Here is a 25,931-nt window from a genome sequence, read left to right on the forward strand (position 1 = left end):
GTCTTGTTGTTCCGTTCGCAAATCTAAAATCGTATATCTGTAGGTACACCTAACACCTATAACCTATAGATACCAGCTATTATATTATTATGTATAATACACCTAATACAAGGCACACGAGCGTCGAGATATTTTAATGCACATAGGTACATATTATATTATTATAATATATAGGTACTATCATAATTTCGCACAGGTACTTATAATTACAATAATAAATTAATAATAATAAAGATATAACGATAATATTACAGTAAATATTAATAATAATAATATTTCGCGGTCTCGTGATCACCACACCTGGCACTTCTTCACCGGGTTCATGTTGGAGCCCAGCGGACACCGGAAGTCGTTACTGAAGTCTTCCAGGTTGGAGAACGGGCCGATTACCCGGAAACGGTCGGGCGAGTGGGAGTTGGAGGCGATGTCGGTTTTGAGCGCTTCCGGCCGGTACTTGGAGCACCACACGTTGGCGGCGCTCAACCAGAACATCTGCTGCGGTGTGTAGTCCTGGAGCCCTGGCAGCCGAGGCTCTTCACCGTATCGTCTGGTCCACACTTTGTACGCGTTGTACGCCTGCTTCAAGCCACCGTTGTCCGCGATGTTCTCGCCCTGCGTGTTGAAGCCGTTCAACTGCGGAATGCGAGACAATCGTTGTGTTAGGTTGTAGTGTTAAGTGGAGGATTAAAGATTTAGAGAGGTGAGAGGGGGTTTGCTCGGGGGCTGAAGCGCCCGCCGTTCCGCATACCGTTAAGACTTTTTTTTTATCATAAACAACCTACTTAGATACAGTGGGGGATCCAGGGACGGGCGAAGGGGGAATTTGCCCGCCTTCAATCGCTATAGTTTCCCTATGTTTTACACATTGTGTTTGGCCAATTTTTTAGCCAATTTTTGTACTTTTGCTCCCCCCCCCCTCCCCCTAAAAAAGCCCTGAATCCGCCACTGCTTAGATATCAGTTATATCTGCACTATCACGGAGGTAATCAAACTTTTTCGTCCCGCGGCGCCTCACAATGATGATCTGACGGCTCCCAAATCATTATGAAAAATCGAAACAATACGGACACAACACAATAATACGATCATTGTGGGCGATAACATAACAGTGACTTTAGATCAATAAAAATTTCAAACGGTCGCGGTACCTACTGTTTTTTTGTTATCGTTTCCATAATCACTTTAATAATTATAAATAATATATTTCATATTAATTATTATGCATGACCTACATTAATTTTGGTTTCCAGTGCTTTGACGCGGCTCCAACTTTCGCGACTCACAGTTTGAATACCTTCAAGTTATCGCGTAGCTAAACATATTACAAATCGTAGACTGCAATACAACTTTATATTACCGCAGAATAAGTTAAGTTTGTTTTTACCCCGAAGTTGTGTATAATACGGAACCTAAATAGCAATATATTATAAAAATAGCATCCACAAAGCAGTCGCGACTACGCGTATACGAAAAGCGATTATGATATTATATTAAATTTTTATTGTTATATTAATACAGTAACCAGTAAGTTGAATTAATATTATAAAATTGCAACAAAATAACTTAAATCGTTATTCTTGGTTATTTAAAATGTAATTTCTTCCCAAATTTGAACATAAAATAACTATAAAAAAAAATCGTGTTTTTATATTTTGGAGATTTTTGGTTACAGAATAACCTAACTACGTGGAACCTTGTTGTAAGTTATTAATCTTTAGCTATACAAATTGAACATTTTATAAATGTTTAACTACAAAATCATTTTTAAATTTTAAATTTTGATAAATGTTGTCAAAAATCGAACTTTAAATGCTTATATAAAAAAAAATGGGACAATGTATTTTTAATATTTTTTTAACTGATATTTAAGCAATATATCATAGGAGCCTTGTATTAAATGTTGACGCTTTTTCGCCCAACAAATAAAATTGTATTGATATTAATAGAAAAAAAAATTGATATTTAAAATTGTCGGTAAACAATTCAAAGCAAGTCAAAATATTTTTAAAATTGTATCAAGTATAGGAATTGATAAAATAAATATATGATATGAATCTCAAGCGTCTACGGTTATTCGTTTTTGAATTACAATAAAATGAGAAAATGGCTACATGAGAAATCGAATGAATATCCAATGTTGTACAAATTTGAAGTTCAAAAGCTCATAAAAATTGAATTTGTTTTTCTTAAAGACATTTTTTTTTGTTAAAAGTTGATAAACTTCTTGTATAAAAAATCTTGTATTGTATTTTAAAATCTTAGATTTGAAATAGACATTTTTAAGAATTTCTAACTTAAAATAATTTGCAAATGTTCGTGATTTTTACGCTTTTTGTCAAAATTCGAACTCAAAATGCTTATAAAAAAAAAATTAGGACTGGATTTTTAATATTTTTCAAATACCATTGTAGCAATCTATTAAGAGCCTTGAATTATATTTTCAAGCTTTCTACCCAACAAATAAACTTGTATTGACATCCATAGATAAAAAAACTAAAAAAAATTGGAAAGTCAGTTCAAAACAATTCCAAATATTTTGAAAATTGTATTGTGTATAGAAATTTCTAATATAAACAACAAGTGTAAATTGCATGTATCTATACGGTAATTTGTTTTAAAAGTTACACCAAAAACCAAAACCGATTTTGTGTAAAAATTCCCGGTTTTCCTTAATTTTATTTTTTGCTTTTGAAAATCACTTGTTATTTAAATTTTGACCTCCCCAATGCACCAACTAGATTCACTTTCCCTTCGAACAACATACTGCTGAAGAAAATCTAAGCATTTTTTCGATTACTTATCGTTTATATAGATACAAATAAAAAAAAACACACACACACATCATTGTAATCGCTCCGCTCAGAATCTCAAATATTTAATTTCATAAAACCCAAAATTTGACATTGACGACTTGTGGTGCAGCATTTTTTGTACCTTGAGAATATTTTAACAGTTCTATCTAAACAAGTTACAAGCAATAGATAGGTAGGTATACAAATATTTTCGATGGGTTTTAAAACTCGTAATTTTAAATTTCAAATTCAAAAACATTCAATTACCAATCGATTGATCGGTGAACAATCATTAGAATTTCAAAGATTTGGATCTCGATCTTCGAAAGTCTTGATTAATACATTTATACATTAACGATGTGAACAAATTAACGATATGACACAGGTACCTACCTAATATTAGTATAGTACGTACAAATCGGTATTGTTGTTTTTGATAAATTAATGTAATTTGTAATTGATTACACGCACGTTTATTGGAACTATCGTAGTTTTGAATTTATAAAAATATACAATTTTCCTACCCTCTATAAATGACATTGACGACGACTATTTGCGATGCATCATATTTTTGTACACGAGGATAATCTCTGAACAGTTCCGTTCGATTTATCCGAACGAGTAGCACGATAGATAATAATATTATATACAAATATTTTCGATAATTTATTAAAACTCGTAATTATCAAAGTGTATTTTACCGTTTGTCATGAGCGAACAATCATTACAATTTCGAAGACACGGGTAGACATAATTCGAAATTCGAGAAATATGAAATTTTAAACGAGCGATAAATTCGACCGCGAAATGCATCTGCGGAAAACGTTACCATATTAAACCAAAATTGAACACAACACACCTTGAGTCCGACCTCATCAACCGTGTAATTTCCATACTGCTTGATGATGCACAGCACCTTCTCCAAGAAGCGTTTCTTCGTCTTCTTTGCCCACCAGTCGACCAGGTTACCCTGCTTGTCGTACTTTCTGCCTTGGTCGTCGAAACCATGGGTGATCTCGTGACCAATCACAAACCCAATGGCACCGTAATTCATGTACCGAGGACGATCGCTGGAGAAGAACACGCCTTGCAGGATACCGGCGGGTAACTCTGGAAATTTATTTATAATCAGTTTACATCAGTGGTGCTCAACATGTGGCCCACTGGGGGTCCGCGACGCTTTTTGTGGTCTTTTTAGCTTGTCATCCACACACACAATATACGCGTATATTATTTATTATCTACCTATAAATATATACAAACCAAATACCACTCACTCAGTGGCATAGCCAAGGGAGAGGGGGCAATAAGACATGCCCCCCACCCCATAGGCCATATTATTTTGAGCGCTGGCTGATTTTTGATTTTAGTAGATTTAGTATTATTGTAATGACCTAATGTCCTAATGATTTAATATAATATTATGCGATATTGAAATTTGAAATATTTTTAAAGAAGTTGCAAAAAAAAAAAATTGGAAAACATTTAAGAGCCAACCTCCCCGTGGTATCTCCTGAGTCCTGGGTAACACGAATAGACTACAAAATAAAAAATAAAAAAAAAAATAAAAGGAAAAACTTAACTTAAACGTATTGGTACCTAAACGAAGTCCTATTATTTTAAAATTATAATGTACCCCCTAACGTGAAATTCATTTTTTGTGTCTGAAAAAATGTGTACCTCAACGTGTGTTTCCAATCGTTCTCCAAATTCACATGTAAAAATATATTTTTGTGCCCAAACATGTTACATGGCGTTTATTTTTACAAATAATCAGTATACAACTGTTTGAAAATTGACATAGCGGTGCTCTTATTAATTGGTTTCACATTGACAATATTAATATTATAATTTTTATCGGCGGACACTACTGAGTGCTCTCCCATTCTGCTAGTCTCGCTATGTGTGTTTTATAATCAAAATTACGTATCGTACTTAATTTGTGTGTAGATTGTAATTTGATTTTAATACAAATAAAAAATATATTTATTCATATTTTTTTTTTTTTTTGTTGTTGTTTATCGGATGATAAAACGGTTGCTGGTTTTTTTATGCTTTGACCCCCCCCCCCCCCCCCCCCTACCCCCTCCACCACCAATCCAAAATCTTGGCTACGCCACTGCAATCACTCACTCATTCATCGCTACATTTCGAAAACTACTAAACGTAGGTATGAACTTGAAATTTGGAATAACGGTTCCTCTAATGATCTAAATGTGCAATATTTTGACTTATTTTGAGCTGTTAACAAACATTTTCAGTTTCCATTTATTTTAGTTTTTTTTTCGATAAATATCAATAAAATTCTATTTGTTGCTATTTGTAAGCTTGCAAATTTAATAGAAGGCTCCTAGATTATTGTTCCAAAGGCAGATGAAAAAAATTAAAAATCCTTAGACACAGTTTATATTTATAAGCATTTAAAGTTCAAATCTTGACAAAATACGGAAAAATCACGAAAATTAGCAGATTATTTTGAGTTGAGAATTCATAAAAATTTTTCTTTTTAAATCTAAGTTTTGAAAATGTAATACAAGATTATCCATAATTTTGTTAAGCGTTTGAAATTCATATTTTTACAACATATGATATTCACTCGATTTCTCGTGTAACGATTTTGCTATTTTGTTGTTGTTCAAAAACGAATTACTGTAGATACATGAAAAATTTACTGAATGTTTATATTTTCATTTTCTATACACCATACAATTTTGAAAATATTTTGACTCTTTTTGAGTTGTTTACGGACATTGTCAGTTTTCAGTTTTATTAGATTTATTTTCTATAAAAATCAATAAAATTTTATTTGTTGAGTAAAAAAGCGTGAAAATTTAATGTATGGCTCCTGATATATTGTTACAATAGCAGTTGAAAAATATTAAAAATACATGGGCACAATTTTTTTTTAGAAACATTTAAAGTTCAAATTTTGACAAATTTAAAATTTAATAATTATTATGTAGTTACAAATTTATAAAATGTTCAACTTTTATAGCTAAGGATTAAAAATTGAAAACAAGGCTCCACGTGAATATGTTATATATAAATTACTTTATTCACAACAATATCATCAAATATACTTATAGTTATATCATAGGCTGACTGACCGTTTTCGCTCAGAATCGTTTTTCTTATACAATGATATTATATCATTGAATTCAAATTTAACTTCGCCCATTACAGTGACTCACTTGTCACCTACTGTACAGCAGAGCGACATAAACATACCCACCTTTTTTTATTTCGGATACGTTGAGTTTTGTGTTTAGCGGGAGCATAAAGTGAAAATACAGTTTCATTTATATTACTTTATTCCCGAAATCTAGTAGGTTTATGTATTATAGACGTTTACAGTAGGAATTATTGGTTCTAGGGTGGGATATAAGTTTTTATAACCATATAGGCTATTGCCTCCCCCCCCCACATCATGTTCGTTAACTTTCATACATCATATAATATGATATAAATTAATTATTATAAATTAAATGAGGTAAATGGTAATTGAAAGATAATAAAGTAAACAATTAAATTAAATTAAATGTATGATTCATAATATAAATTCCTAATTTCTCTTTTTTTTTTTTTTGGTAAAATGTCTAGTATGCCTTTAGGATTTAGTATTATGTCCCGATGTACTAACAATTGTGTAGTCCATTCATGCGTCATTAATAACAATTTTAAATTTGAAGGTTATTTTTATTTTTTAGAGGATTTTAGGATTTTTAGGCATTTTAAAGATTATAATATGACATTTTGTTTTAATATTTTTACATGTTTTTATATGGATTTTATATAAATTGAACAAACTATAACTATACACAAGTAAATATATAAAAACGATTTAAAACTATACAAAAAAAAAAAAAACAAATACGTATGGAAATAATAATTGTTTTTCTAGATTAAAGAAGTCCAAAACGATCAGTTCTGTTTGTAAAACTTTTTTACTACCCTTTAAAATGTAACTATAACTTAGGTGTAACAAATTTATATTAGAATTTTTAACAACAATTTAATAATAAGAAAAAAAAAATGTAGTGCATTCTTAAGTACTTACTGTAGGACATAAAAACATTTGATTCGGGGCATTTTTTTTAGTTTTATTTTTGGGAATTAAAATCCGAGGTGTTATTACTGTGTAAATTACAAAAATAATAATTATTAACAATATTGACAGTTTTAATTTATTCTGTGTTTATTCTAAGAAGGTTAAGAAGGATAAGTTTTAGGTGGTTAAAAATGATATCAGAAGTCAGAAGTTGTACCTACATTTTTATCAGTTACGTCTTTTAACTGTGATAATAGATAACCATTATGACAATCACAATGGACAATTCATTGAATATTATTTTGAAATCTTATAATATTTTATAGCCAAGTGCTCACGAAAATATTATAATAGTTATAAAAAAAAAGACACCCCCACCCCCATAATTACGCCACTAGCTGTTTAGTATATTTCAATATTACTTACGGATACTGTTTTCATCATAACTGTAAAAGGCATTTATAATTGCCGTTTTGCTGTGACTAATCCAATCCGATTTGTTTACTGGTTGTCTTAATGACGAAAAGCTGTAGTGAGTGAGGAATTTAGTAAAATTCATTATGGATGTGAAATAGTCTTTATCGTTGACTTCGAGCTATGAAAAAATACAACACATATTTCTTGAACAAATGCTAACAAATTAAGTCATGACAAATACAAATTTTATAATTTAAAATTCTAATCATACATCGTATAATTATTATCTCCAATGCGCTCTACTTTGGTCACATACAGGGGGTAACAGAAAGACGTTACAAATTAAAAAAACTTTTGTTCTATTCTAATCAATATTTTTTATGTTTTTTTATTTTTATTTTTATATTTTATGTACAATTTATTGACTTTTGCTCTACACATGTAATATAACATTTTTATTTTTAAAAGTGAAAACAAAAAATTATAAATCAGAGCTACGTCTTTTTTTGAAAAATTTAAAATAGCTAATTTGTAAATCTGGTTTCTAGGAAAATTTGACTGTAAAAACGTTTATCAAAGTTGAGTGGTTTTGTAAAATATTAAATTTTTTTGAATTAAGACTCATTAATTTTAAAAGTAATACATTTTTAATAAAATATTTAGGTTTTAACAAGTATCTATGTATTAGATACCTATTAAAAATTCTCATAAAATATTTGAAACCAGATTATACTTATTGAATTTCAAATTGTATTTTACGACTGGATCAATTGTTTACATAACAAAAATAAAGATATTTCAAAAAAATTGTAAACAAAATAAACTACTTACATGATTTAAAATTTAAATTTAAAATAAATGTTTTTACAATTAAAATTGTTCTAAAATCCAATAATAATAATATTGGCTATTTTAAATTTTTATAAAAAAAAAATTATTTCAGATCAAAACGCTGTACTTTCTGTATTAAAAAATGAAAAAAGTTCTGCTATACGTATAACGCAAATGTCTGTAAATGATATATAAAAAAAATTAACAAATATCGATTGGAACAAAAGTTATATTATTTGTCAGGTCTTTCTGTTACACGCTATCTTATTATATATAATAATATAATACTTATATACTTATAATTACATTTTCATAAAACGCATTTAACTTGCAGTCGTCCAATAATTCGTCGGGGTATGCAACGTGACTGGTCATTGAATTCGCTTTGTCTATTGCATTTCTCCTGCAGTGAAATTAAAAATAATTATGTCGTCACAATAGTTTTTGCCGTCAGAAAGGGTTATGCGTTATAATAAGAGCGAGGATTTGTACGCACTAAAAATTATCAAAATATGCACTCAAAATCGTAAAAATATTATGCAACAATTATGCAAGACAAACAAATTTTGAATTGGGTTATAATTTATAAAATACCTTAATAAATGCACAATAAGTTTTATGTGAAAATTATTATTATTAGTTAAATAATTTGACAAAATATTAAAATAACTTGAAACAAATTAAACAACTTATAATTAGGTAGGTACCTGTGAAATTAATTCATCTATTAAAAGTGCCTGAAAATTTGCTTTTAAATTTTCTACTTGACAAAATATTATTTTATAACCTCAGTATGCAATAAATTTATAATTTTGTCAAAATATAAACAAATAGGCAAGATTGGAAAGTTAATGATTTTTTTTTTAATTCAGTTAAGTTAAGTTAATATGCACCAACAACTAAAAGTTAAAAGTTAAAAGTTAATTTGACTATAGGTTAACCCAGTTAAGTTAAAAGTTTATACACACTTTTTGTTAACTTTTTATTAAGTTAAAAAAAGTTGATTTGTTTATACAACGCTAGTTAATTTTTTTCCAACTCAAAACTAAATCATAGACTATAGCGTTTATACTTAATACAGTATTTCCATATTACTTAGATTCGAATGATATAAATTTTTAACTTTAAACGATTCACGGTAATTTTTTTTGACATGAAAACGAAATAAACTGAAATAGTGAAATATAATAAAATTAAAAACAAAATAAATTAACTGAACTTACATCTTAAAATGAAAAATTAATTCATCAATTTCACGTTAATTAAAAAACAAATGTAGTAAGTTAACAGTTAAGTTAATGAAAAGCCAAAAGTAACTAGTTAATGCCCAGCCTTGCAAATAGGTATGCAGTAATAATAAAATATGCAAAAAGAAAATTCCATACGCATCGAATTATTATGATTCATATAGAAGACGGAAGAAAATCCAAAAAATATGTGAAAAGAAAAAAATATATAATTGCATATAAATCCGAGCTCTAGATAACTAATTTATGAACCGAAAGTCGAACTTATCACCTTGTTTCGTCGTCCATCCAATTGTTTGTAGATAATATTTTGTTCATTTCCTCCCTGATACCGTCCACCATTTCCATAGCTTCATTTTTGGCCCTTTCGTCGAAAAACTGTCTTACGTACAACGATCCGATGGCCAGTGAAAACCTATCAGAACTGATGCCCACACATTCTTTCCATCTGGTCACTCGTTCAGTCTTGCCACTCTGCTCGGTGAGGAACTCCAACTCTCTTTTCCTCAATTCTTCAGTCAGAAAATTGACGCACTGTGCGGCCAACCTCCAAATCACGTAATTCGCTAAAGTCCTGACGACAATATTATCGAGTTAGATTCCAGACGTTACATCAGCGTTTTTGAGGAATTTATAAAAGTGTTGGGCAAAAAAAAATTCTACGATTAACCGATGATTACAATTTCATACGAGTTTTACCCATAACTAAGTATTCATTTATTTCATTAAATAAACACTCGTTGAATTTGCCACTACTTAAGGATTAAGATGATCGATGTTAAAAATAAGAAAATTTCACTATGAAAAATTTAACTGACGAGATTAATCGTGAACAATGATTACATTGTAGCGTATGATTAATCTCATTAGTTAATTGTTTCATAGTGCAATTTTATTATTTTTAACATAAATAGTAATCCCTAAATAATAGCGAATTCAATGGGTGTAAATTAAATGAAATTCATGAATATTTAGTTATACATAAGGTCCATAATATAAACTGTAATCATCGGTTAATCGTAGAATGTTTTTATCCAACACTGATTTATAGTATCAAAATTTCAACTCGTTTTACTGCAGTACCTACGAAATTACAAAAATAGTATAGAAATTAATTTAAAACGTGTTGACGCAGATCATTGGCTATTACTGCTTTTAATCGAATGAGGATGATAATATTTTGGAGAAAATTACACATTATTCGTTTTTGAGTATAATAATATTTAGTATTTATTTTCCAATTTAAGGCACAAAATATAATGATTTATATTTAATACTTTTTCTAAACAGCTGTAACTTTTTATGTAGTTGATCTTGATCAGTCAGTGAGGACAGTGAGTTCGATTAAAACAATTCGTGTTATATGCTACGTCAATTTGGTTCTGCCAGGAAAATTTACACAGGGAATACAAACAAATTCATTTTTGAGCAGTATTTTTTTTTCTATCTAATACTACTAATAATTATATAATATTGTAGAAATAACCAAAAATAATAATATAATCATTTTATACTATTATTTATTACCTGTTTATTACATTCTGAATATTTTAAAACAATGGTAATTTATTTTATCAAATTATATTATATTATATTATTATGAATAACAATATAATTGACGGATGATCGTACGTAGCTTGTGCGCAACTTTTCAAAATAAGTAAAATATTATGCAAGTGTAGGAAAGTATACAGACTTTAAAATTCTCATTGCCATTCTACAGTACCCAAATCATGTACCTACAATTAGCGAAGGTCGATCATTTTTTTTTGGAGGAGCTGAAGCTATATATTTTTATAATATTAAAACAATTTATTTAACTGGTTTGAATACATTTCATAATTTTTGAAAGGTTCTTCATTGAAATTTGTAAGTATAACAACCTATTGTTCTGTGATAGCATTTGTCGATGGTATAAAATCAGTGCTTCTATTTTGTGTTATAATTTATAATTTTATTTATCATAGTGCGAATAACTATTATCAAAAAACTTAGAAAAATTAAATTAGGTTTACTCGTTTCTAACTTATCCCGCCAATATTGCATAATTTTGTATTAACATATTTTATAAACAAATATAAATGTATTACAAGTGTCTATATTCAAAATAAGTACAGTGTGAGTTTTTTTTTTTGGGGGGGGGGCTCTAGGAGAGCTTTAGGGGAGAGCTTTAGCCCCCACAAGCCTCCTTGTTCCACCCGATGGTACCTACGATTATTATTTGTAATAATACAATATAAAGAATCTTAATAGATTAAGATTAAGATTTTATAGAATTTGCATATTTCTTATAAATAGCAGATTAAGTTTAAAATTTGTTTCGCGGTTCAGAGAACTGAAATAAAAAATTTAATTTTGTAAAGTTTGTCTGTTGTGGAATATTTTTACATTTGAGTGCTATTTTTGGAGTTTTTGAGATATTTTTACATTTTGACATGTTTTTAGTCAAAACTGATCATAATTTATGAAATAACAGTTTAATAAACATATTATTTGGTTCTATTTTTAAACTTTTGTTATCTGCTAATTTTGATAGAGTTATTTTTTGTAATTTATGGCAGCGATTATTGTCAGTTAAAGATTCAATATTTTAGTAATTTTAATAATTTGTAAATGATACATTACTTATAAATAGGTACCCAACAATTTATAAATGTCTGTTTTTCGCATATTTTATTGTTTTATTACATAATAACTGAATTACCAGGAAAAAAATTCTGATTTGTCAACTCCTTTAGAGTGTAACACACGCTGTGGAATCAATGTCTTTTTAAGTGTAAATGATATTATATTTTAATGTATAGCCGGCGTTGTCTGTGAGATTTGCAGCAGTATATATTATCAAGTAGCCAATCTACCTTCGATAGATCGCTGACCCTGTATGGTATGTACGTAAGTGTATAATTAAACTCTGAAATATTAAATTTATACCAAGTTATTGTTGTTTTTATTTAATTCAACCTATGGCGGATTAATAAAATCAATTAATACAAAATCCTAACCTAACCTAACCTAACCTAACCTTACCTAACAGTAGTATAATCCGATTAATAAAAAAAATCAATCACTCGTATGTATGGATAAATAAAAAAAACAATGCAAAAAATTGGTCCACCAAAACCGTGGTTCAAACTTGAGACATTCTGTACTAAAAAAGATATAGAAGTGCCACTGCTCTAACAGGCTTATCACTTTAATAATAATAATTGCTATTAAAACCAATTATTAACCATACCAACAATTTATAAACAAAAATTTCCATCGTAAATCTCAAAATCCCTGTTTGAGCACTCCCCTGGTTGGACCTCTTATTTAACTTAGAATTTAAGATTATTATTTAGGATTTAAATTAGCCTATCTTTTTCCTAGAGTAAACCTATCTCTGTACCAAATTTCATTACAATCGGTCCAGCCGTTTAGGAATGCATAAAGGACACAGACCCACACATACATTTATTTTTTTTTTATATATATAGTCATATAGATTAAGATACATAATAATATATTCAGAATATAATAAAAGGTAATTACTAAGTTAGTTAATTTTTTTTTTACTACATCAATATAATATATGTATAATTACTAGTAGGTAATAATACATTAAATAGAAAATATTGCGCAAAAAATAGTTTTTCGCGGTTCAAATTGCTGCGGGTAGGACAAAATTGACATTATGTACATTGCTAGGTATTCCATATTGCTTGTAAGCCAGTGTTCAATACCTCTAATAAATGTATTTTCAAGTATTTAAGATACTACCTACTCAAATAATTTTCAAATACTTTTGGTTTATTATCGTATGTTTATAATTATAAGTAGGGTTCTAAATTTGAAATATTTCACTTGAAATTTTTCAATTGAAATATTTCAATGAAATTATCAAAAATATTTTTTCTTCTTTTAAACGTGTTCGGTTATAGATGATTAGAAACAATAAACTGATTACATACTTAGAATTAAAGAAAAACATATTATTTTTGTTGATTCATTATTTCATATTTGTTATTTGTATACCTATTCTATATTTTATAGTGCTGAAAAATATTCCTGGCTTTATTTCGAGAATAAAAACATTTTTTACATGAGTTTTAAAATATTGTTGTATATCAGCGATCCAAAAAAAGTTGGAAAAAAGTTGAAGTCAATTCCAACAATGAATGAAATAATAGTGTATTTTCAGTAATTATAAAGTGTACAAAAGTCGTATAATATGTGTGTATATGTGGCTGAGTGATGTGAAGGTGCTCTGGGCTCATTATTTAATACTTAGATCATATAGTTTGTTATGACCATTATAGATTTGTTAAACAACTTATAAAATATATGTAAATATGTAACATATTTTCTTTGTTTCATACAATAAGCCAACTTTTAAAAATATTCACTTAGAAGTTGACGACTATAAACTTTTAGGTATAATAAACATTTTATTTTTATTTTTCATCAAAATGAAATATTTCAAGAAAATAAATTTCATGAAATTTTAAAATCCTAATTATAAGCGTAACATAGTATGTATATAATCATTTTTATTCAGTAAATTTATTAAATAAAAGATTGATAAAAATATTGTTTTCAAAATAATTTGCCAACCAATATGGTTGGTAATATTTTTAATTAAAATAACATGTTCGAAAAAAACCAAAAGTATTCGAAATGAAAATATTATCGAAAATACTTCATGGTTAAAACTGAAAGTATATAAAAATATATTGATGAGGTAGTTACTTAAAAAATAATTTGAATACTTTTACTGAAATACTTCACAACATCACCACATGATATTTGGGTAATATGGATTTACCTTTTGGGCGTACTGCAGAGTAGGATTTCGAGTTGCGACAGGTATTTTGGCGCGTTAACAATTATAATGTCGTCCCGCTGTATGGTCAACGGGAACAACAGGTTGTTCAGGTACTCTTCCCACGGTATGGTCGGGAAGTTATGTTGCAGGTCGGCAAGTTTCATTGGGTTGTACAGCTTGGCGGTGTCCCGTCGCTCTTCCGCCGTCATCGATATCTTGGCCAATCGTATCTCGAATTCCAACGAATGTCTCAGCTCCTTGACGGCCCTGTGCCGGTCAGCGCCGAACAGCACCGCGATGTCCACCATGTACCTGTAGTACCCAGCCACGGATTTTTCGTCGGTGCCCTTAAGTGCCAAGGACGCTTCGTCCAGCTGAAACGTAAGTAGGTCTATACCAGTCAAACGCATTATTAGGTTAGGTTAGGTACATAACGACAAAGCTGGGAGGGTTAATTTTTTTTAACTCAGTGAAGTCAAATTAACGAAACGTTTATAAATAGTTTACCCAAGTTAAAAGTCTGTAAACTATTTTTTTAAATTTTTTATTAAATTAAGCCTATAGGTAGACTATTCTTATTTTGTTTACCAACTCAAAACTATATTTTGTTTATAAAATACAGTATTTCTATATCCCAAGACCCAAGTACTTCATTGAAGTTTTTACTGTTTTTAGTCACTAAAATGACAATAATTCATAGGAAACATTATACACAAAATATTTTAGATTCCGAGCGATGAATGTATTGATGTTACAATGGTGGGGTTTTTCTGTATCCGTGTACACGATAAACAGTCAAAATAATTCTCCCATTTTTAACTTAAGTATTTTTTCCGATGGGAAAGTGAATCTAGTTGGTGCATTCGGGAGGTCAAAATTTGTAACCTACTGTACTTCAGAGTGACACCCACTTACCCAATTTTTTTGACATGAAAACGAAATCGATTGATATGTAATAAAATGAAATTGAAAACAAAACCAGTTAGTAATTACTTCTTGTGATAAAAATATAATTTTTTGATTTCAATTTCATTATCAAAATTGACGGATTGACGAAAACCCAAAAGGAACTATAGTCAAGTTCAAAAGTTAATTAAATTAATTATAACTTGACTTTGAACTTTGAACTTTGAACTCGTTAGTGCCCAGCCTTGCATTACGATGGTAGTTATGGTTTTCGCTCCATGTTGAACTATTGTTATAACATTGTATTGTGCTCACTTCAATAGCTCTCATCGTGGAGTTTTTCAAATCTATGCCGATGGCAAATCGAATTAAGTAGTCCACGCTGTGACCCACCTCTCTAATCTTGTACACAATGTCCTTCCACGTGAACTCATTACAACTCCATTTATCGCCTTCCAACACCGGCCATCCACCGAAGCTTTTCAACATTTTCTTAAACGGTTCCAATCCATCTCTTTCGATTTTTTCTGTTAACGTGAACTTCATTGCGATTAAAATGAAAAGCTGTTCGTTGGTAATCGCATCAATCGAGAACGGCTAACCGGACCGATTTGAATCATTTTTTTTTATGTTCGTAATTTCCAAATGACGTTTTTACAAGGAAAAAAAAAGTTGAAAAAGTTGCACCAAAAATTGGGAAATTTTGGGAAAACTGAAAGGCTTTTTTTCAATTGGAAATTTGTATGTAAATGGTTGACATTGGTTACATATTATTACAACATAGGAATAGAAGGAATTAGTAGAATCTTATTTATTTATTTAAATGGTTGACACGCAACTGTTAATAAATCAGATATAATAATTTTAAGTTATAAATTTAATTTTTAGTCACTGTAGTTATAACCCGTATTGGTTTATCCGAAAACTAACTACTGGACCGTTTTCAATAAAAAACGGTCCAGTAGTTATTGATATAACTTTTTATCGTAATTTTTTTTTAATTTGTATTAAAGTAGAAAAAAATTTGCATTTTTGAAAGGAAATCGCGTTAACTCCAAATATAACGCTGTATTACTACAGTGTTTATTTTTATTTTATTATTCTACATAATAATACCTAGAATACCTTAAACATTTTGTTTTCCTAAATTTCACCTCTTTGTGAATGCCTTATCTAAACTCGTTGTCTAGTAATTATTGTCCAATGTCCATTTACAATAATACATTACAATTACGAAAGTCGTGTCACGTTTATCAGCAGTATCGCTCAGAAATTATGGTTGATATGAATACAAAATTTAGCATTCTAGGTATAAATCTATGAAATAATAAAATAAAATAAAAAAAAAACTGTAGTTAATACGATGTTATTTTGAGTTATACGCGATTTCCTTTTAAATATGCTAATTTTTTTCCAACTTTTTTACTTTTTTAAATTTTATAAAAATAATTTGTACATTTCTATAGTTTGATTGTGTATGTTAGTTTAAAGCTACCTATAAAATAAAAAAAAATTACAGTAAAATTTTGAAAAGATTTGAAGATACGTCGATAGAAATATACGATAGGTTTGGTTTTATTTAAAAAGTACATAACTAACAAAAAAAAAAAGTTACTCTCTCTAAAGCGGGTATTTTTTTTCATAATTTGAGATATACCATCATATTATGACGCTGGCTGTCTCAAGTCTTATGGAAAAATTTAAAACCGGTATTAACTAAAACCGAAATTTTGTATCAAAACCTAATCCTTAAACGATAAAACCACAAAAGCTTCTGCTTCATGCATACAACATGTACTTTAACTAAGTTAAAATCTTTTTTTTATAGCTTATTAAGAATTGATTTTTTTTTTCAAGAGAAAATATAAATGTATTAGCCATTAGGTACCTACGACCTAACTAATTTTTTTCTGTACATTTTTAGGGTTTTTATCGAAATAATTTAATAAAGGAACATTGTCTTATCTATTAAAATGAGTTGGTTATAGTTAAAACTGCTTATTTGTATTGTTGAGTAGTGTAGTAAAATTAAAGACGTATATGGGTAGGTGTAATCATTTTCTAGGCATCTTCAAAATTTAAACTGCCTCGGGGCCCACAAACGTACAATAAATTATTCTTATACCTTTGTCCATGCACGATTTAAACATTAATTTTGCCATTTTGATCGGTTTCTGTTCGTCCGGTTTGATAGGTTCGGTGACGATTATACGCAGCTTGTTCAACAGCGCATCGCCAGCAATACTGAATGTCGTCTGAAACGGTTTGTCGTCGTCGATTACCGTGTATTTGATAAAACTTCCACATGCGAACTCATAAAAATCATCACAGGGATTTACTGATACGTTCATATTGTTGATCACAGCAGCAGCTATAATGTTACTCAATTTTAGGGCTGGTTTTATTTGTATACTTTTTTCATTCGAGAATTAACATTTTATATTTTACAGGCAATATTTTAATGTAAAAGAATTTTTTTTTTTAATTTAAAACTTATCTTTACTGATATATTTTTTATTTGAAATTAGATAAAACTTTATATAGAACAACCATGCAATTCAACTCGTAATATGATTTTTTTGTATTAATAAAATATATTGTATTAATATTAATTTATGTTAAAATTGTATTTCTACTAACGTTTTTTTTAAATTTTTTTTTATTAATGCAGCCCCCAATGAAAATCCAAAAATAGTTTTAAAAAAACCACTCAACAATAGGTACAAACAGTTAATTAAATTTACTATAAATCAGTAATTAATCGAGGCATGTACAACCTATCGAATAAATATTTAATAATTATTATAATCACCAGCTTTTATACAACCGGGAGTGAAGCAAAATGTGTTCTCATTCTCATTTTCGTGTTTTCTATTTTTGAGTAGTCTTCTACCTAGTGATTTCCCAATGAAACCATTATTTCCAGTTGATAAAGAAGGAACACTCTCTGTGGATGTACATAATCGATTAAAATTTATAATTCGTACGATCGAGTTAAATTGTCATTATAACAATCGTTATATTATTACTATAAATAACGTGATATTTATACAAATGTTCGCTATAAAAGTACGATTTAGGTCGAAAAAGAATAACAATTGGTAAATAATAGATACTATAAAAATTTTCTATAAGAAAATTAAATCCAATTCTATCAATTGATTCTGATAGGTATACCTAATGATCGAATATTAAATGATTTAAACTGTACAAGTTAAATTATTTTTTAACTATATATTATAATGTATTTCTTAATAAATAGTATAGAATAAAACCAAATATAACTAATAGGTAGTATAATAAAATATTGACGTATTGACGTGTATGGTCGGGTTTGGTATGGTGTCAACAACTCAGCTAAGCAAAGTGACCAAATGGCAAATACTATAGGTAGTCTATAATATAATATTATTTATTTGAATGAGAAAAAAATGTAATGAAATATCTAATAAAAATAGCTATAAAAAAATATGCGAACAGCTGTAATAACCAATATTAACCCGAATATTTACGGTTATTAATATACCCAAATGTTTGCTTAAATTTTTTATTCTAGTATTTTAAAACAAAAATCCGAATAAAAACGAGTATTTAAAAATTTAAAATAAATATGGTAGACATCTATATATTGTATAAATAATTTATCCTGACTAACTGACTAACTGATTCATCATCGCTTAGTCAGATATGTCGAAGCTATGTGTATGAAATTTGGTCAGTAGTTTCGTTAAATGAAGCATATGCCCAATTAGGAAGTATTTTAATTTTGAGATTCAATTTTGTTTTGTTTATAAATGGTTGCTATTGGTTACTCGGGCAGATGATGTAAAGCATGCATCAATTCGCCTCGTACATGGCCTCGATTAAATAAACTATATATTAAAACCAAATGTATGTTTGTAGCTTATATACTCAAAAACTAACTAACAGGTTGATTTTGACGAAAATTCAGATATTGTTTTTAGAGCTGATATCAGAAAGGTTAAAAAATATACCAAGTGCTAAATGTCTAAATCTAATCAGCAATTTCTGGTTTCTCGTCAAATTATTTCACAAAGTTTTAATTAATTTAATTAACTCAAGTAAAGTAAAGAGAACACAAGATCAATAAGTTAACAAATCATAAATTTAACTCGTTAAGTTAAAAGTTAATATGGGAAAAAATTGGTATTAAACTCAGTTTAAAAAAAGTTAATCTACTTATTTAAATTAGTAAGTGGATCACACAAGGAGTGACTGCGTTTTTCTAATTTCCTAAATTATAATGAACAATTTTATTGAACTTCCATCGTAATGCACAGTTTATACTGTAACTAATATACCTATTTTACTTTACATGATTATTAAATATTTAAACTAAAAACACCACAATTAAAAATTTAATAATTAATTTTAATTTTTCATATCAAATAGCAATTTAAGGTCATTTAATATTATGCTAATCTAATCTACTAAAATATATCTATTTATAAAATTATTTTGTCAAGAAAAATAACAGAAATGTTTGTACCACTATAGTAATGGATTATTTATATTTTTATTTTAGTATTAATATTGACGTATAGAACCATCAAAATTTCAAAATTTCAAAATTTCATGGATTAGGTATATTTAAATAAACTGAAGAAAGCTTAGTTATTTCAACTGTTAATTAAACTAAATTAAAAATTAACGAACTAGTTAAGTTAAAAAGGTTTTTTTCTTTATTATAAATAAACTATCTATATATTAAGGGCATAATTGTTTATGTGATTAGTGTGAATACATACATATTAATTTTATTAATCACGTAACAATTAATAATAAAAATAATATATTTACATGCAGTACTATGATGTGAGCTGTCATCCATAAATGGCACTCACCGCTGACTTTTTTTTTACTTTTTGCACTATACTGGTAGTTCAAAGGTTAAAAAATAACTTTTTAACTTGACTTTAACTTTTTAATCATCCCACTTTGGGTACTTTAGGTACCTACCTACCTGCTACCGCAGCTGCTATCAAGCCGTTTATTTATATCATTTTTTATAAATATACCTACGCAGAACGCGAGTACTTTATATTTTATCGACTATAGATCTATTGACTTTGTATATGTTCTCTTATGCTAAATAAGCAAATCCTACGACAGTTACTTCTATACGTAGTCCCTGTGTGGGGGACATTGTGCAAAAACCCACATACACAAAATACAAGTTTTCCCATCAAAAGTTTTGAGAACCATTTCATGGTTTGTACGTGATGATGCACTTCACAAAGACTTCCACCTACCCACAATAACTGAGTACATAAAAAAATTATCAAACAATTTCTCCGACCACATCAGTCCTGCTCACAGTGCGAAATTTTACAAACTAAGTGACCCACCTTCTGTACGCCGACTCAAGCGTGGACGCCCACACGACCTATTGTTATAACTATTATTTATTTATTTAATTTTTAATTTAATTTTCTTCTGATTGTAAATACTTTAAAACGTAACCGATAGTGTCATTATTACTTTATTTATTATATTATTACTAATTGTTATCTATTTTTCCAAATGCTAAAAAAAATGTAATTCGACAACAATAAGTTAAGATGTCTTACGTCGGTGAAACTTTAATTAATAAAAAATTAACTTTGTTGTGTCATTGCAGGTCTTAATATTAAACGTTTTTCGTCTTACCCGTATTGCATCTGTGGCTGAAGTACAATGTGGTCAGAGCTAGGGCCAGATACGATGACGGCAATAGCATTCCGTCGGCAACAATGATCAGATTCCGTACCAAGTTCGTCCTCCTCTTTCACCATGTCAGTAATTCTGAAACGGAGCAAAAACCGATGTTATTATTCCGTTTCTGTGGCGATAAATTATGAAAATGTGCGTATCGGAGGCTTATCCAGGAAATTTCTTCTTATATGGGGGGGGGGGGGGAGAGTTGCTGATCCGTTACATTCCAAAAAAAAAAAAACCGTAATAACTGTAATACTACCAAGGTGCTGTAGCCCCCTCAGTCCACCACTGGTTACGGATATGTACTGTGCATGTTACTACCAAACAATACAATATTAGAACATGATAGCACAATAGTACCTATTTCCGACAGCGATTGTGAACTGCGCTCATGGAAAACATACTAAGTCACACGTGTAACCTGCACTTGAGTAAAATTACAAAATTTAAAAGCATATTTTTTTAAGAAATCTAATATATAAAAGCCGGGGAAGTCGCTCTCCTGTATAATAGAATAGGACAGGTGTCGACTGTCGAGTGTACCTCGGAAATTGGGTACCGCTCTCCTGTACAATAGTTGTCGAGTGGGTCAATGTATATGATGCATTGGCGGAAATTGAGGGGCATGAGGGGGCTTAGCTTTTTTAATTTTTGTAAGATCGAAGAATCCCCGCTTACATTGATGTTAATAATGTTAACCCCCCTGAAATTTTAATGGATTTCCGCCATTGAATTTGAATTTGAATTCAATGACATTAAATCTTCGTATATGAAAAACGATTCTGAGCGAATAGTCAGCCTATAGTATTACTAAGTATATATTTTATGATGTCGTGATATTCGTGGCATTAGTACTACAGTAGGTTAAATTATGTTTTGCAGAAAAACTTGAACTTGAGAATAATATTATTCTGTGTATAAAATATTATACCTTATATACTTTAAAAGTTTCAAGTACCCACGAATAATATTTTAATTACAACAAAATAACTAAAATCATTATTCTTCGGTTATAATATTATATTTAATTTGGTCCACATTTGAACATAAAATGTCACTTACAACAAAAAAAAAACTGTTATATATTTTTTAGGTGTTTTGTATACAGCATGACATAAGAATTCTTGTTTTACATTTTAAATACTAAGCTATAAAAATTAAATATGCATTTTATACATTTTGAACACGTCCACGACTGCATTTCGACTGTTGTTGACACGGGGTACCTTAAAAATAACCGATGTCAACTATAGTTGACATGTGGCTATTGAAGTAAATAGGGTTTCTTGGTAGTGGTTTTTTTTTAACAATTGTATGGTTTCATTCAACACATTTTTCTTTATCATTTGATATCATTGGTTTTTAAATAGCTCCACTAGATCACGTTTTACAAAATTATAAAATGCAAGTTATTAATTATTAAATTTATTTTGCTGTTTTTTTTATAAGAATTTGGCTGTGGTCGTGATCATATAGGTACCACTAAAATCTAAAATATCGCAAAATATGCTAAATTAATTTATTAATATATCAGTAAATTTAATCTGTGATTAAATTTTAAACTTACTCTGTTTTTTTTAAGCATCTCAAAAAACAATATGCAAATGCTATAAAATCCCTACCATGACCATTACAGTATTATTGTAGTTCAGTAAATAATAATTAATATTTCATAATTATAACGTATAATGCATAAACTCGAAAAATAAGACGATTTCCTGATGATTGCTAAAAAATCATTACTTCTCGATGACCAATGTCATTTTTCAAAGATTTAATTTAAAAATTGAATAGGTAGGTACCGTCTGTAGAACAACGTAAAATACGAAATAATATATTTTTTAATTTTAAGAGCAACAGGTATTCAATCCGTATCGTGTATGCTTCCAATGGGGGTTTGGAGTACCAGGGTCTCATCTGTCGGTGACGACGGTGGAGCCAGTACAGATCGGATCGTATAGCGTTAGAATCCAACTTACAAGGTAGGCAATAATTTATTTATTCTATTCGTATTATAATTATTTATACAATGGATTTGTTAAGCATGTAAACCTATTTTTAAACCTAAACTATACCTAATACATTTAAATTCTTATTTTCGGAATTTTTAAATACACTTGGAGACTATATTTACGAATACTTGAGATTTCGGTACCACTAAAGGATTATCGTGTGAAAATACAAACTTCGGTTTTTTTTTATAAAAACTGGGGTTTTAATTTAATTTAATAAGGTACAATTTTTTTATTTTATTTTATTTACGTAGGTATAATAATATGTAACGGTATAATTTTAACGAATAATTGTTATGTATCATTTACTTAACATTGGAAATATTAGATATATATATTGCAGACGGACAAATATTTTACGATTACGTTTTAGAGACGTATACAACTGAATATGATTGTTTATTTACACCTATATTACGGGGCTAAGACGCTAAATTTGGCAACATCCTTCCAATTTTGCACGCATTTAGTACGCATTTGAAGAGTAAAAAAAATCACGTTTTTTGTTATTTTGGTAATCTGGTATCTATCACGCGCAATTGTTTACCCAAAAGGTACCAAAATCGAACACAATCGCATTACACCGGCAGAGCCATACAGGTGGAAATCGATAGGAATATATTATATTTAACTAAATAAACGAATTTTATTTACCTACATGATTTCCGAACGACTTTGTCCAATTATAATAGTCTTGTAGTCTTGTATATAATTATCAAATCAATATGTAAACACTGATAGTGGCACGGAAATTCGTCAGTCGATAAGTTCATTAAAATGTAAGAAATAAATTATTGTAACTATGCAAAACGTTTATTTATAGCTGTCGTTAATCGATATGGATGTTATATTTAAAAAAAATAATATTAGCCACTAATTAGATCTGGTATATTTGGTTTATAAAACATTATGGATCTGTAAACATGTACCTAGTAACAATTATTAATAAATAATAAATGATAGTTAATAATTAATAAATAATAATTCATTATTATGTTTTTTTAACCACAAACAAAATGTTTTTAATCCATCAAGCACTAATACAAATAAATAAGTACCTGAATACAGTTAATATACATACGCATATGTATATTATAGTAGTTATTATACACATTTTAAAAAACTAATTTATAAATTAGTAATACCTAAGTAATAACTATCCAAGATATGGTCCTTGCTCGGTTTTATTTCAGCAAATTTTAATTCAACCATCGGGAATTCTATATTAATTATAATTTGTTAATTTCTCTTATTAAAATGTGTTTAACAAATTTTAACAAAAAAACGTTATTGTTTAACATCAATCAAGACTTTTTCGAAAATGTGAGAATAGGCAGTCCGGAGTCAACCACTACACATAGTTTTTCTATGAATTTATATGGGTTTCCAGTGTTATCCCGTTTTGCGGTTAACTCAGAGAAATCTCGAACTTTATATAACTTTATATTATAAGCTCAAAAATAACGAATAAAAGCTTATAATTGTATTCTTACACATTATTGTATTTGTTGTTGTATTGATCTTTTTTTAAGAAACTATTATTAAGATTAATTAAAAAATAGTAAGTTCTGTCCGTAGTTGCCCCGTTGTACGGTACTGTAAATAAATAAATATTTATAAAAAAAATATGAGAAATCTTCAATATTTCTAAGTTGCACTGATTTTTCTCTGTCGCGGGACCTCCGGGTCACCGATCGGAACACTTGTAACAGGAGCGTAGGCTGTCACCGCCATGGCCACTGAGCGAGTTTGGTACTGCAGCCCTCGCGACAACCGACGCCCCTGCCCGAATCTAAGGGTAGATTAACCGTCTAGCCCTTGCAACCCTGATACACGGACTCAGTGCCGACTTCCAGCGTTTTTCCGATGGACCCATGTGCAACGGCGTCCGTAGAGGTTGCGAGTGGGCAAGTAGGGGCAGTTCCGAAAAAAAAACCAATTGTTTCCATAAATTATTATTATGTTTTTATAGGTTTAGATCGTGTATTTATTTACCTATTGTCCGTATATTAAATAGTTTAAGGGGAACGAAGTGGCCGAGCGCACTAAGGCGTCGGTTGTGACGCACACCGGCGCTGGTTCAAACCTCGGTTCACGGGCGGCATTTTTCTTCGGTCAAGTCACGGTGTCCGGAGAACAAGTGATCATTTGAAAATCTGTCAAAACTACACATACGTGTTCACCAACCAACGGTACCCGCCCCTGCAAACAAACAAACAGCTAATGCCCGGGCTCAATGTTCAATAAAAAAAAAATAGTTTAAGTTAATTAAATATATATAAAAATCATGTAAAAGCATATTATACAATAAATCGTAGAATAAAATTTAAAATTTAGAAACTAAAAAATGAAAAAAAAACTTATAATTATGATTCAAAAGTACACGTATAACCTATAAATGTTAATATTTTAGATTAGAGAAGCGACGAATGTATTGTTTTTACAATGACGTGTGTTTATTTATTTATTTTTTCAGTCTGTCATCAACATTTGAAGAAGTAAAATCCTGTGATTTTTGACATCAGCATCTTTTCTGATAAAAAAAAGTGACCTAGTTGGTACTTTCGAAAGGATAAAATCAAAAATAAATTTTTTTAAAAATCGTCTTTATTTTTTTGGTATAACTCATAAACTAATAACTGTAAATGTTCACCAAATATTTACACTAGCGTTTATATGGTAATATTTTTGAAATATATTTACTCTTTGTGAGCTTATTACATTATGCTTGGGAAATTTTTCGAATATTCCAAATTGTTTTAAATTATTCACGATAAAGAATTATTTACTTTGTAAAAAAAATTGAAAATGTAATGCAAGATTCCTCAATGGAAGTTTAAAAATATCGAATATTTGTGGGCGCAATTATTTTTTATATGCATTTGAAGTTCAAATTTTGATAGTTCAATCATTATGTAGAACATTTTCAAACTATTTTGCAGTTAGAAATTCATGAAAGCTTTTCTTTTATAGCTAACATAAGAAATTTTAATAGAAGATTCCACAGACATTTTTCTACCTTAAAAATAAGAAATTTATCGGAAAGTAACATTACATTTATTTGACCATTTAAATTAAAAATGATAACGATATTGGATTTTCACTAGTTAATAACGAATTTTCATTTGTCGATTTTTTTATATTTGTAATTCAAAA

General features: G+C 29.1%; 1 protein-coding gene across 1 annotated transcript; it reads right to left on the reverse strand.

The window, feature by feature from the left end:
* Positions 1–291: 291 nt before the first annotated feature.
* On the reverse strand, positions 292–23,987 carry LOC132939294 (neprilysin-2-like). The gene is given in 11 exon segments (XM_061006386.1): positions 292–633; positions 3,652–3,902; positions 7,267–7,435; positions 8,395–8,491; positions 9,607–9,909; positions 14,140–14,513; positions 15,361–15,572; positions 17,171–17,416; positions 17,858–17,992; positions 20,716–20,850; positions 23,921–23,987. Coding segments are annotated over 11 exon segments (2,331 nt in total).
* Positions 23,988–25,931: the final 1,944 nt, after the last annotated feature.

This window comes from Metopolophium dirhodum, chromosome 1 (genome assembly GCF_019925205.1).
Source record: "Metopolophium dirhodum isolate CAU chromosome 1, ASM1992520v1, whole genome shotgun sequence".
Lineage (NCBI taxonomy): Eukaryota > Metazoa > Arthropoda > Insecta > Hemiptera > Aphididae > Metopolophium > Metopolophium dirhodum.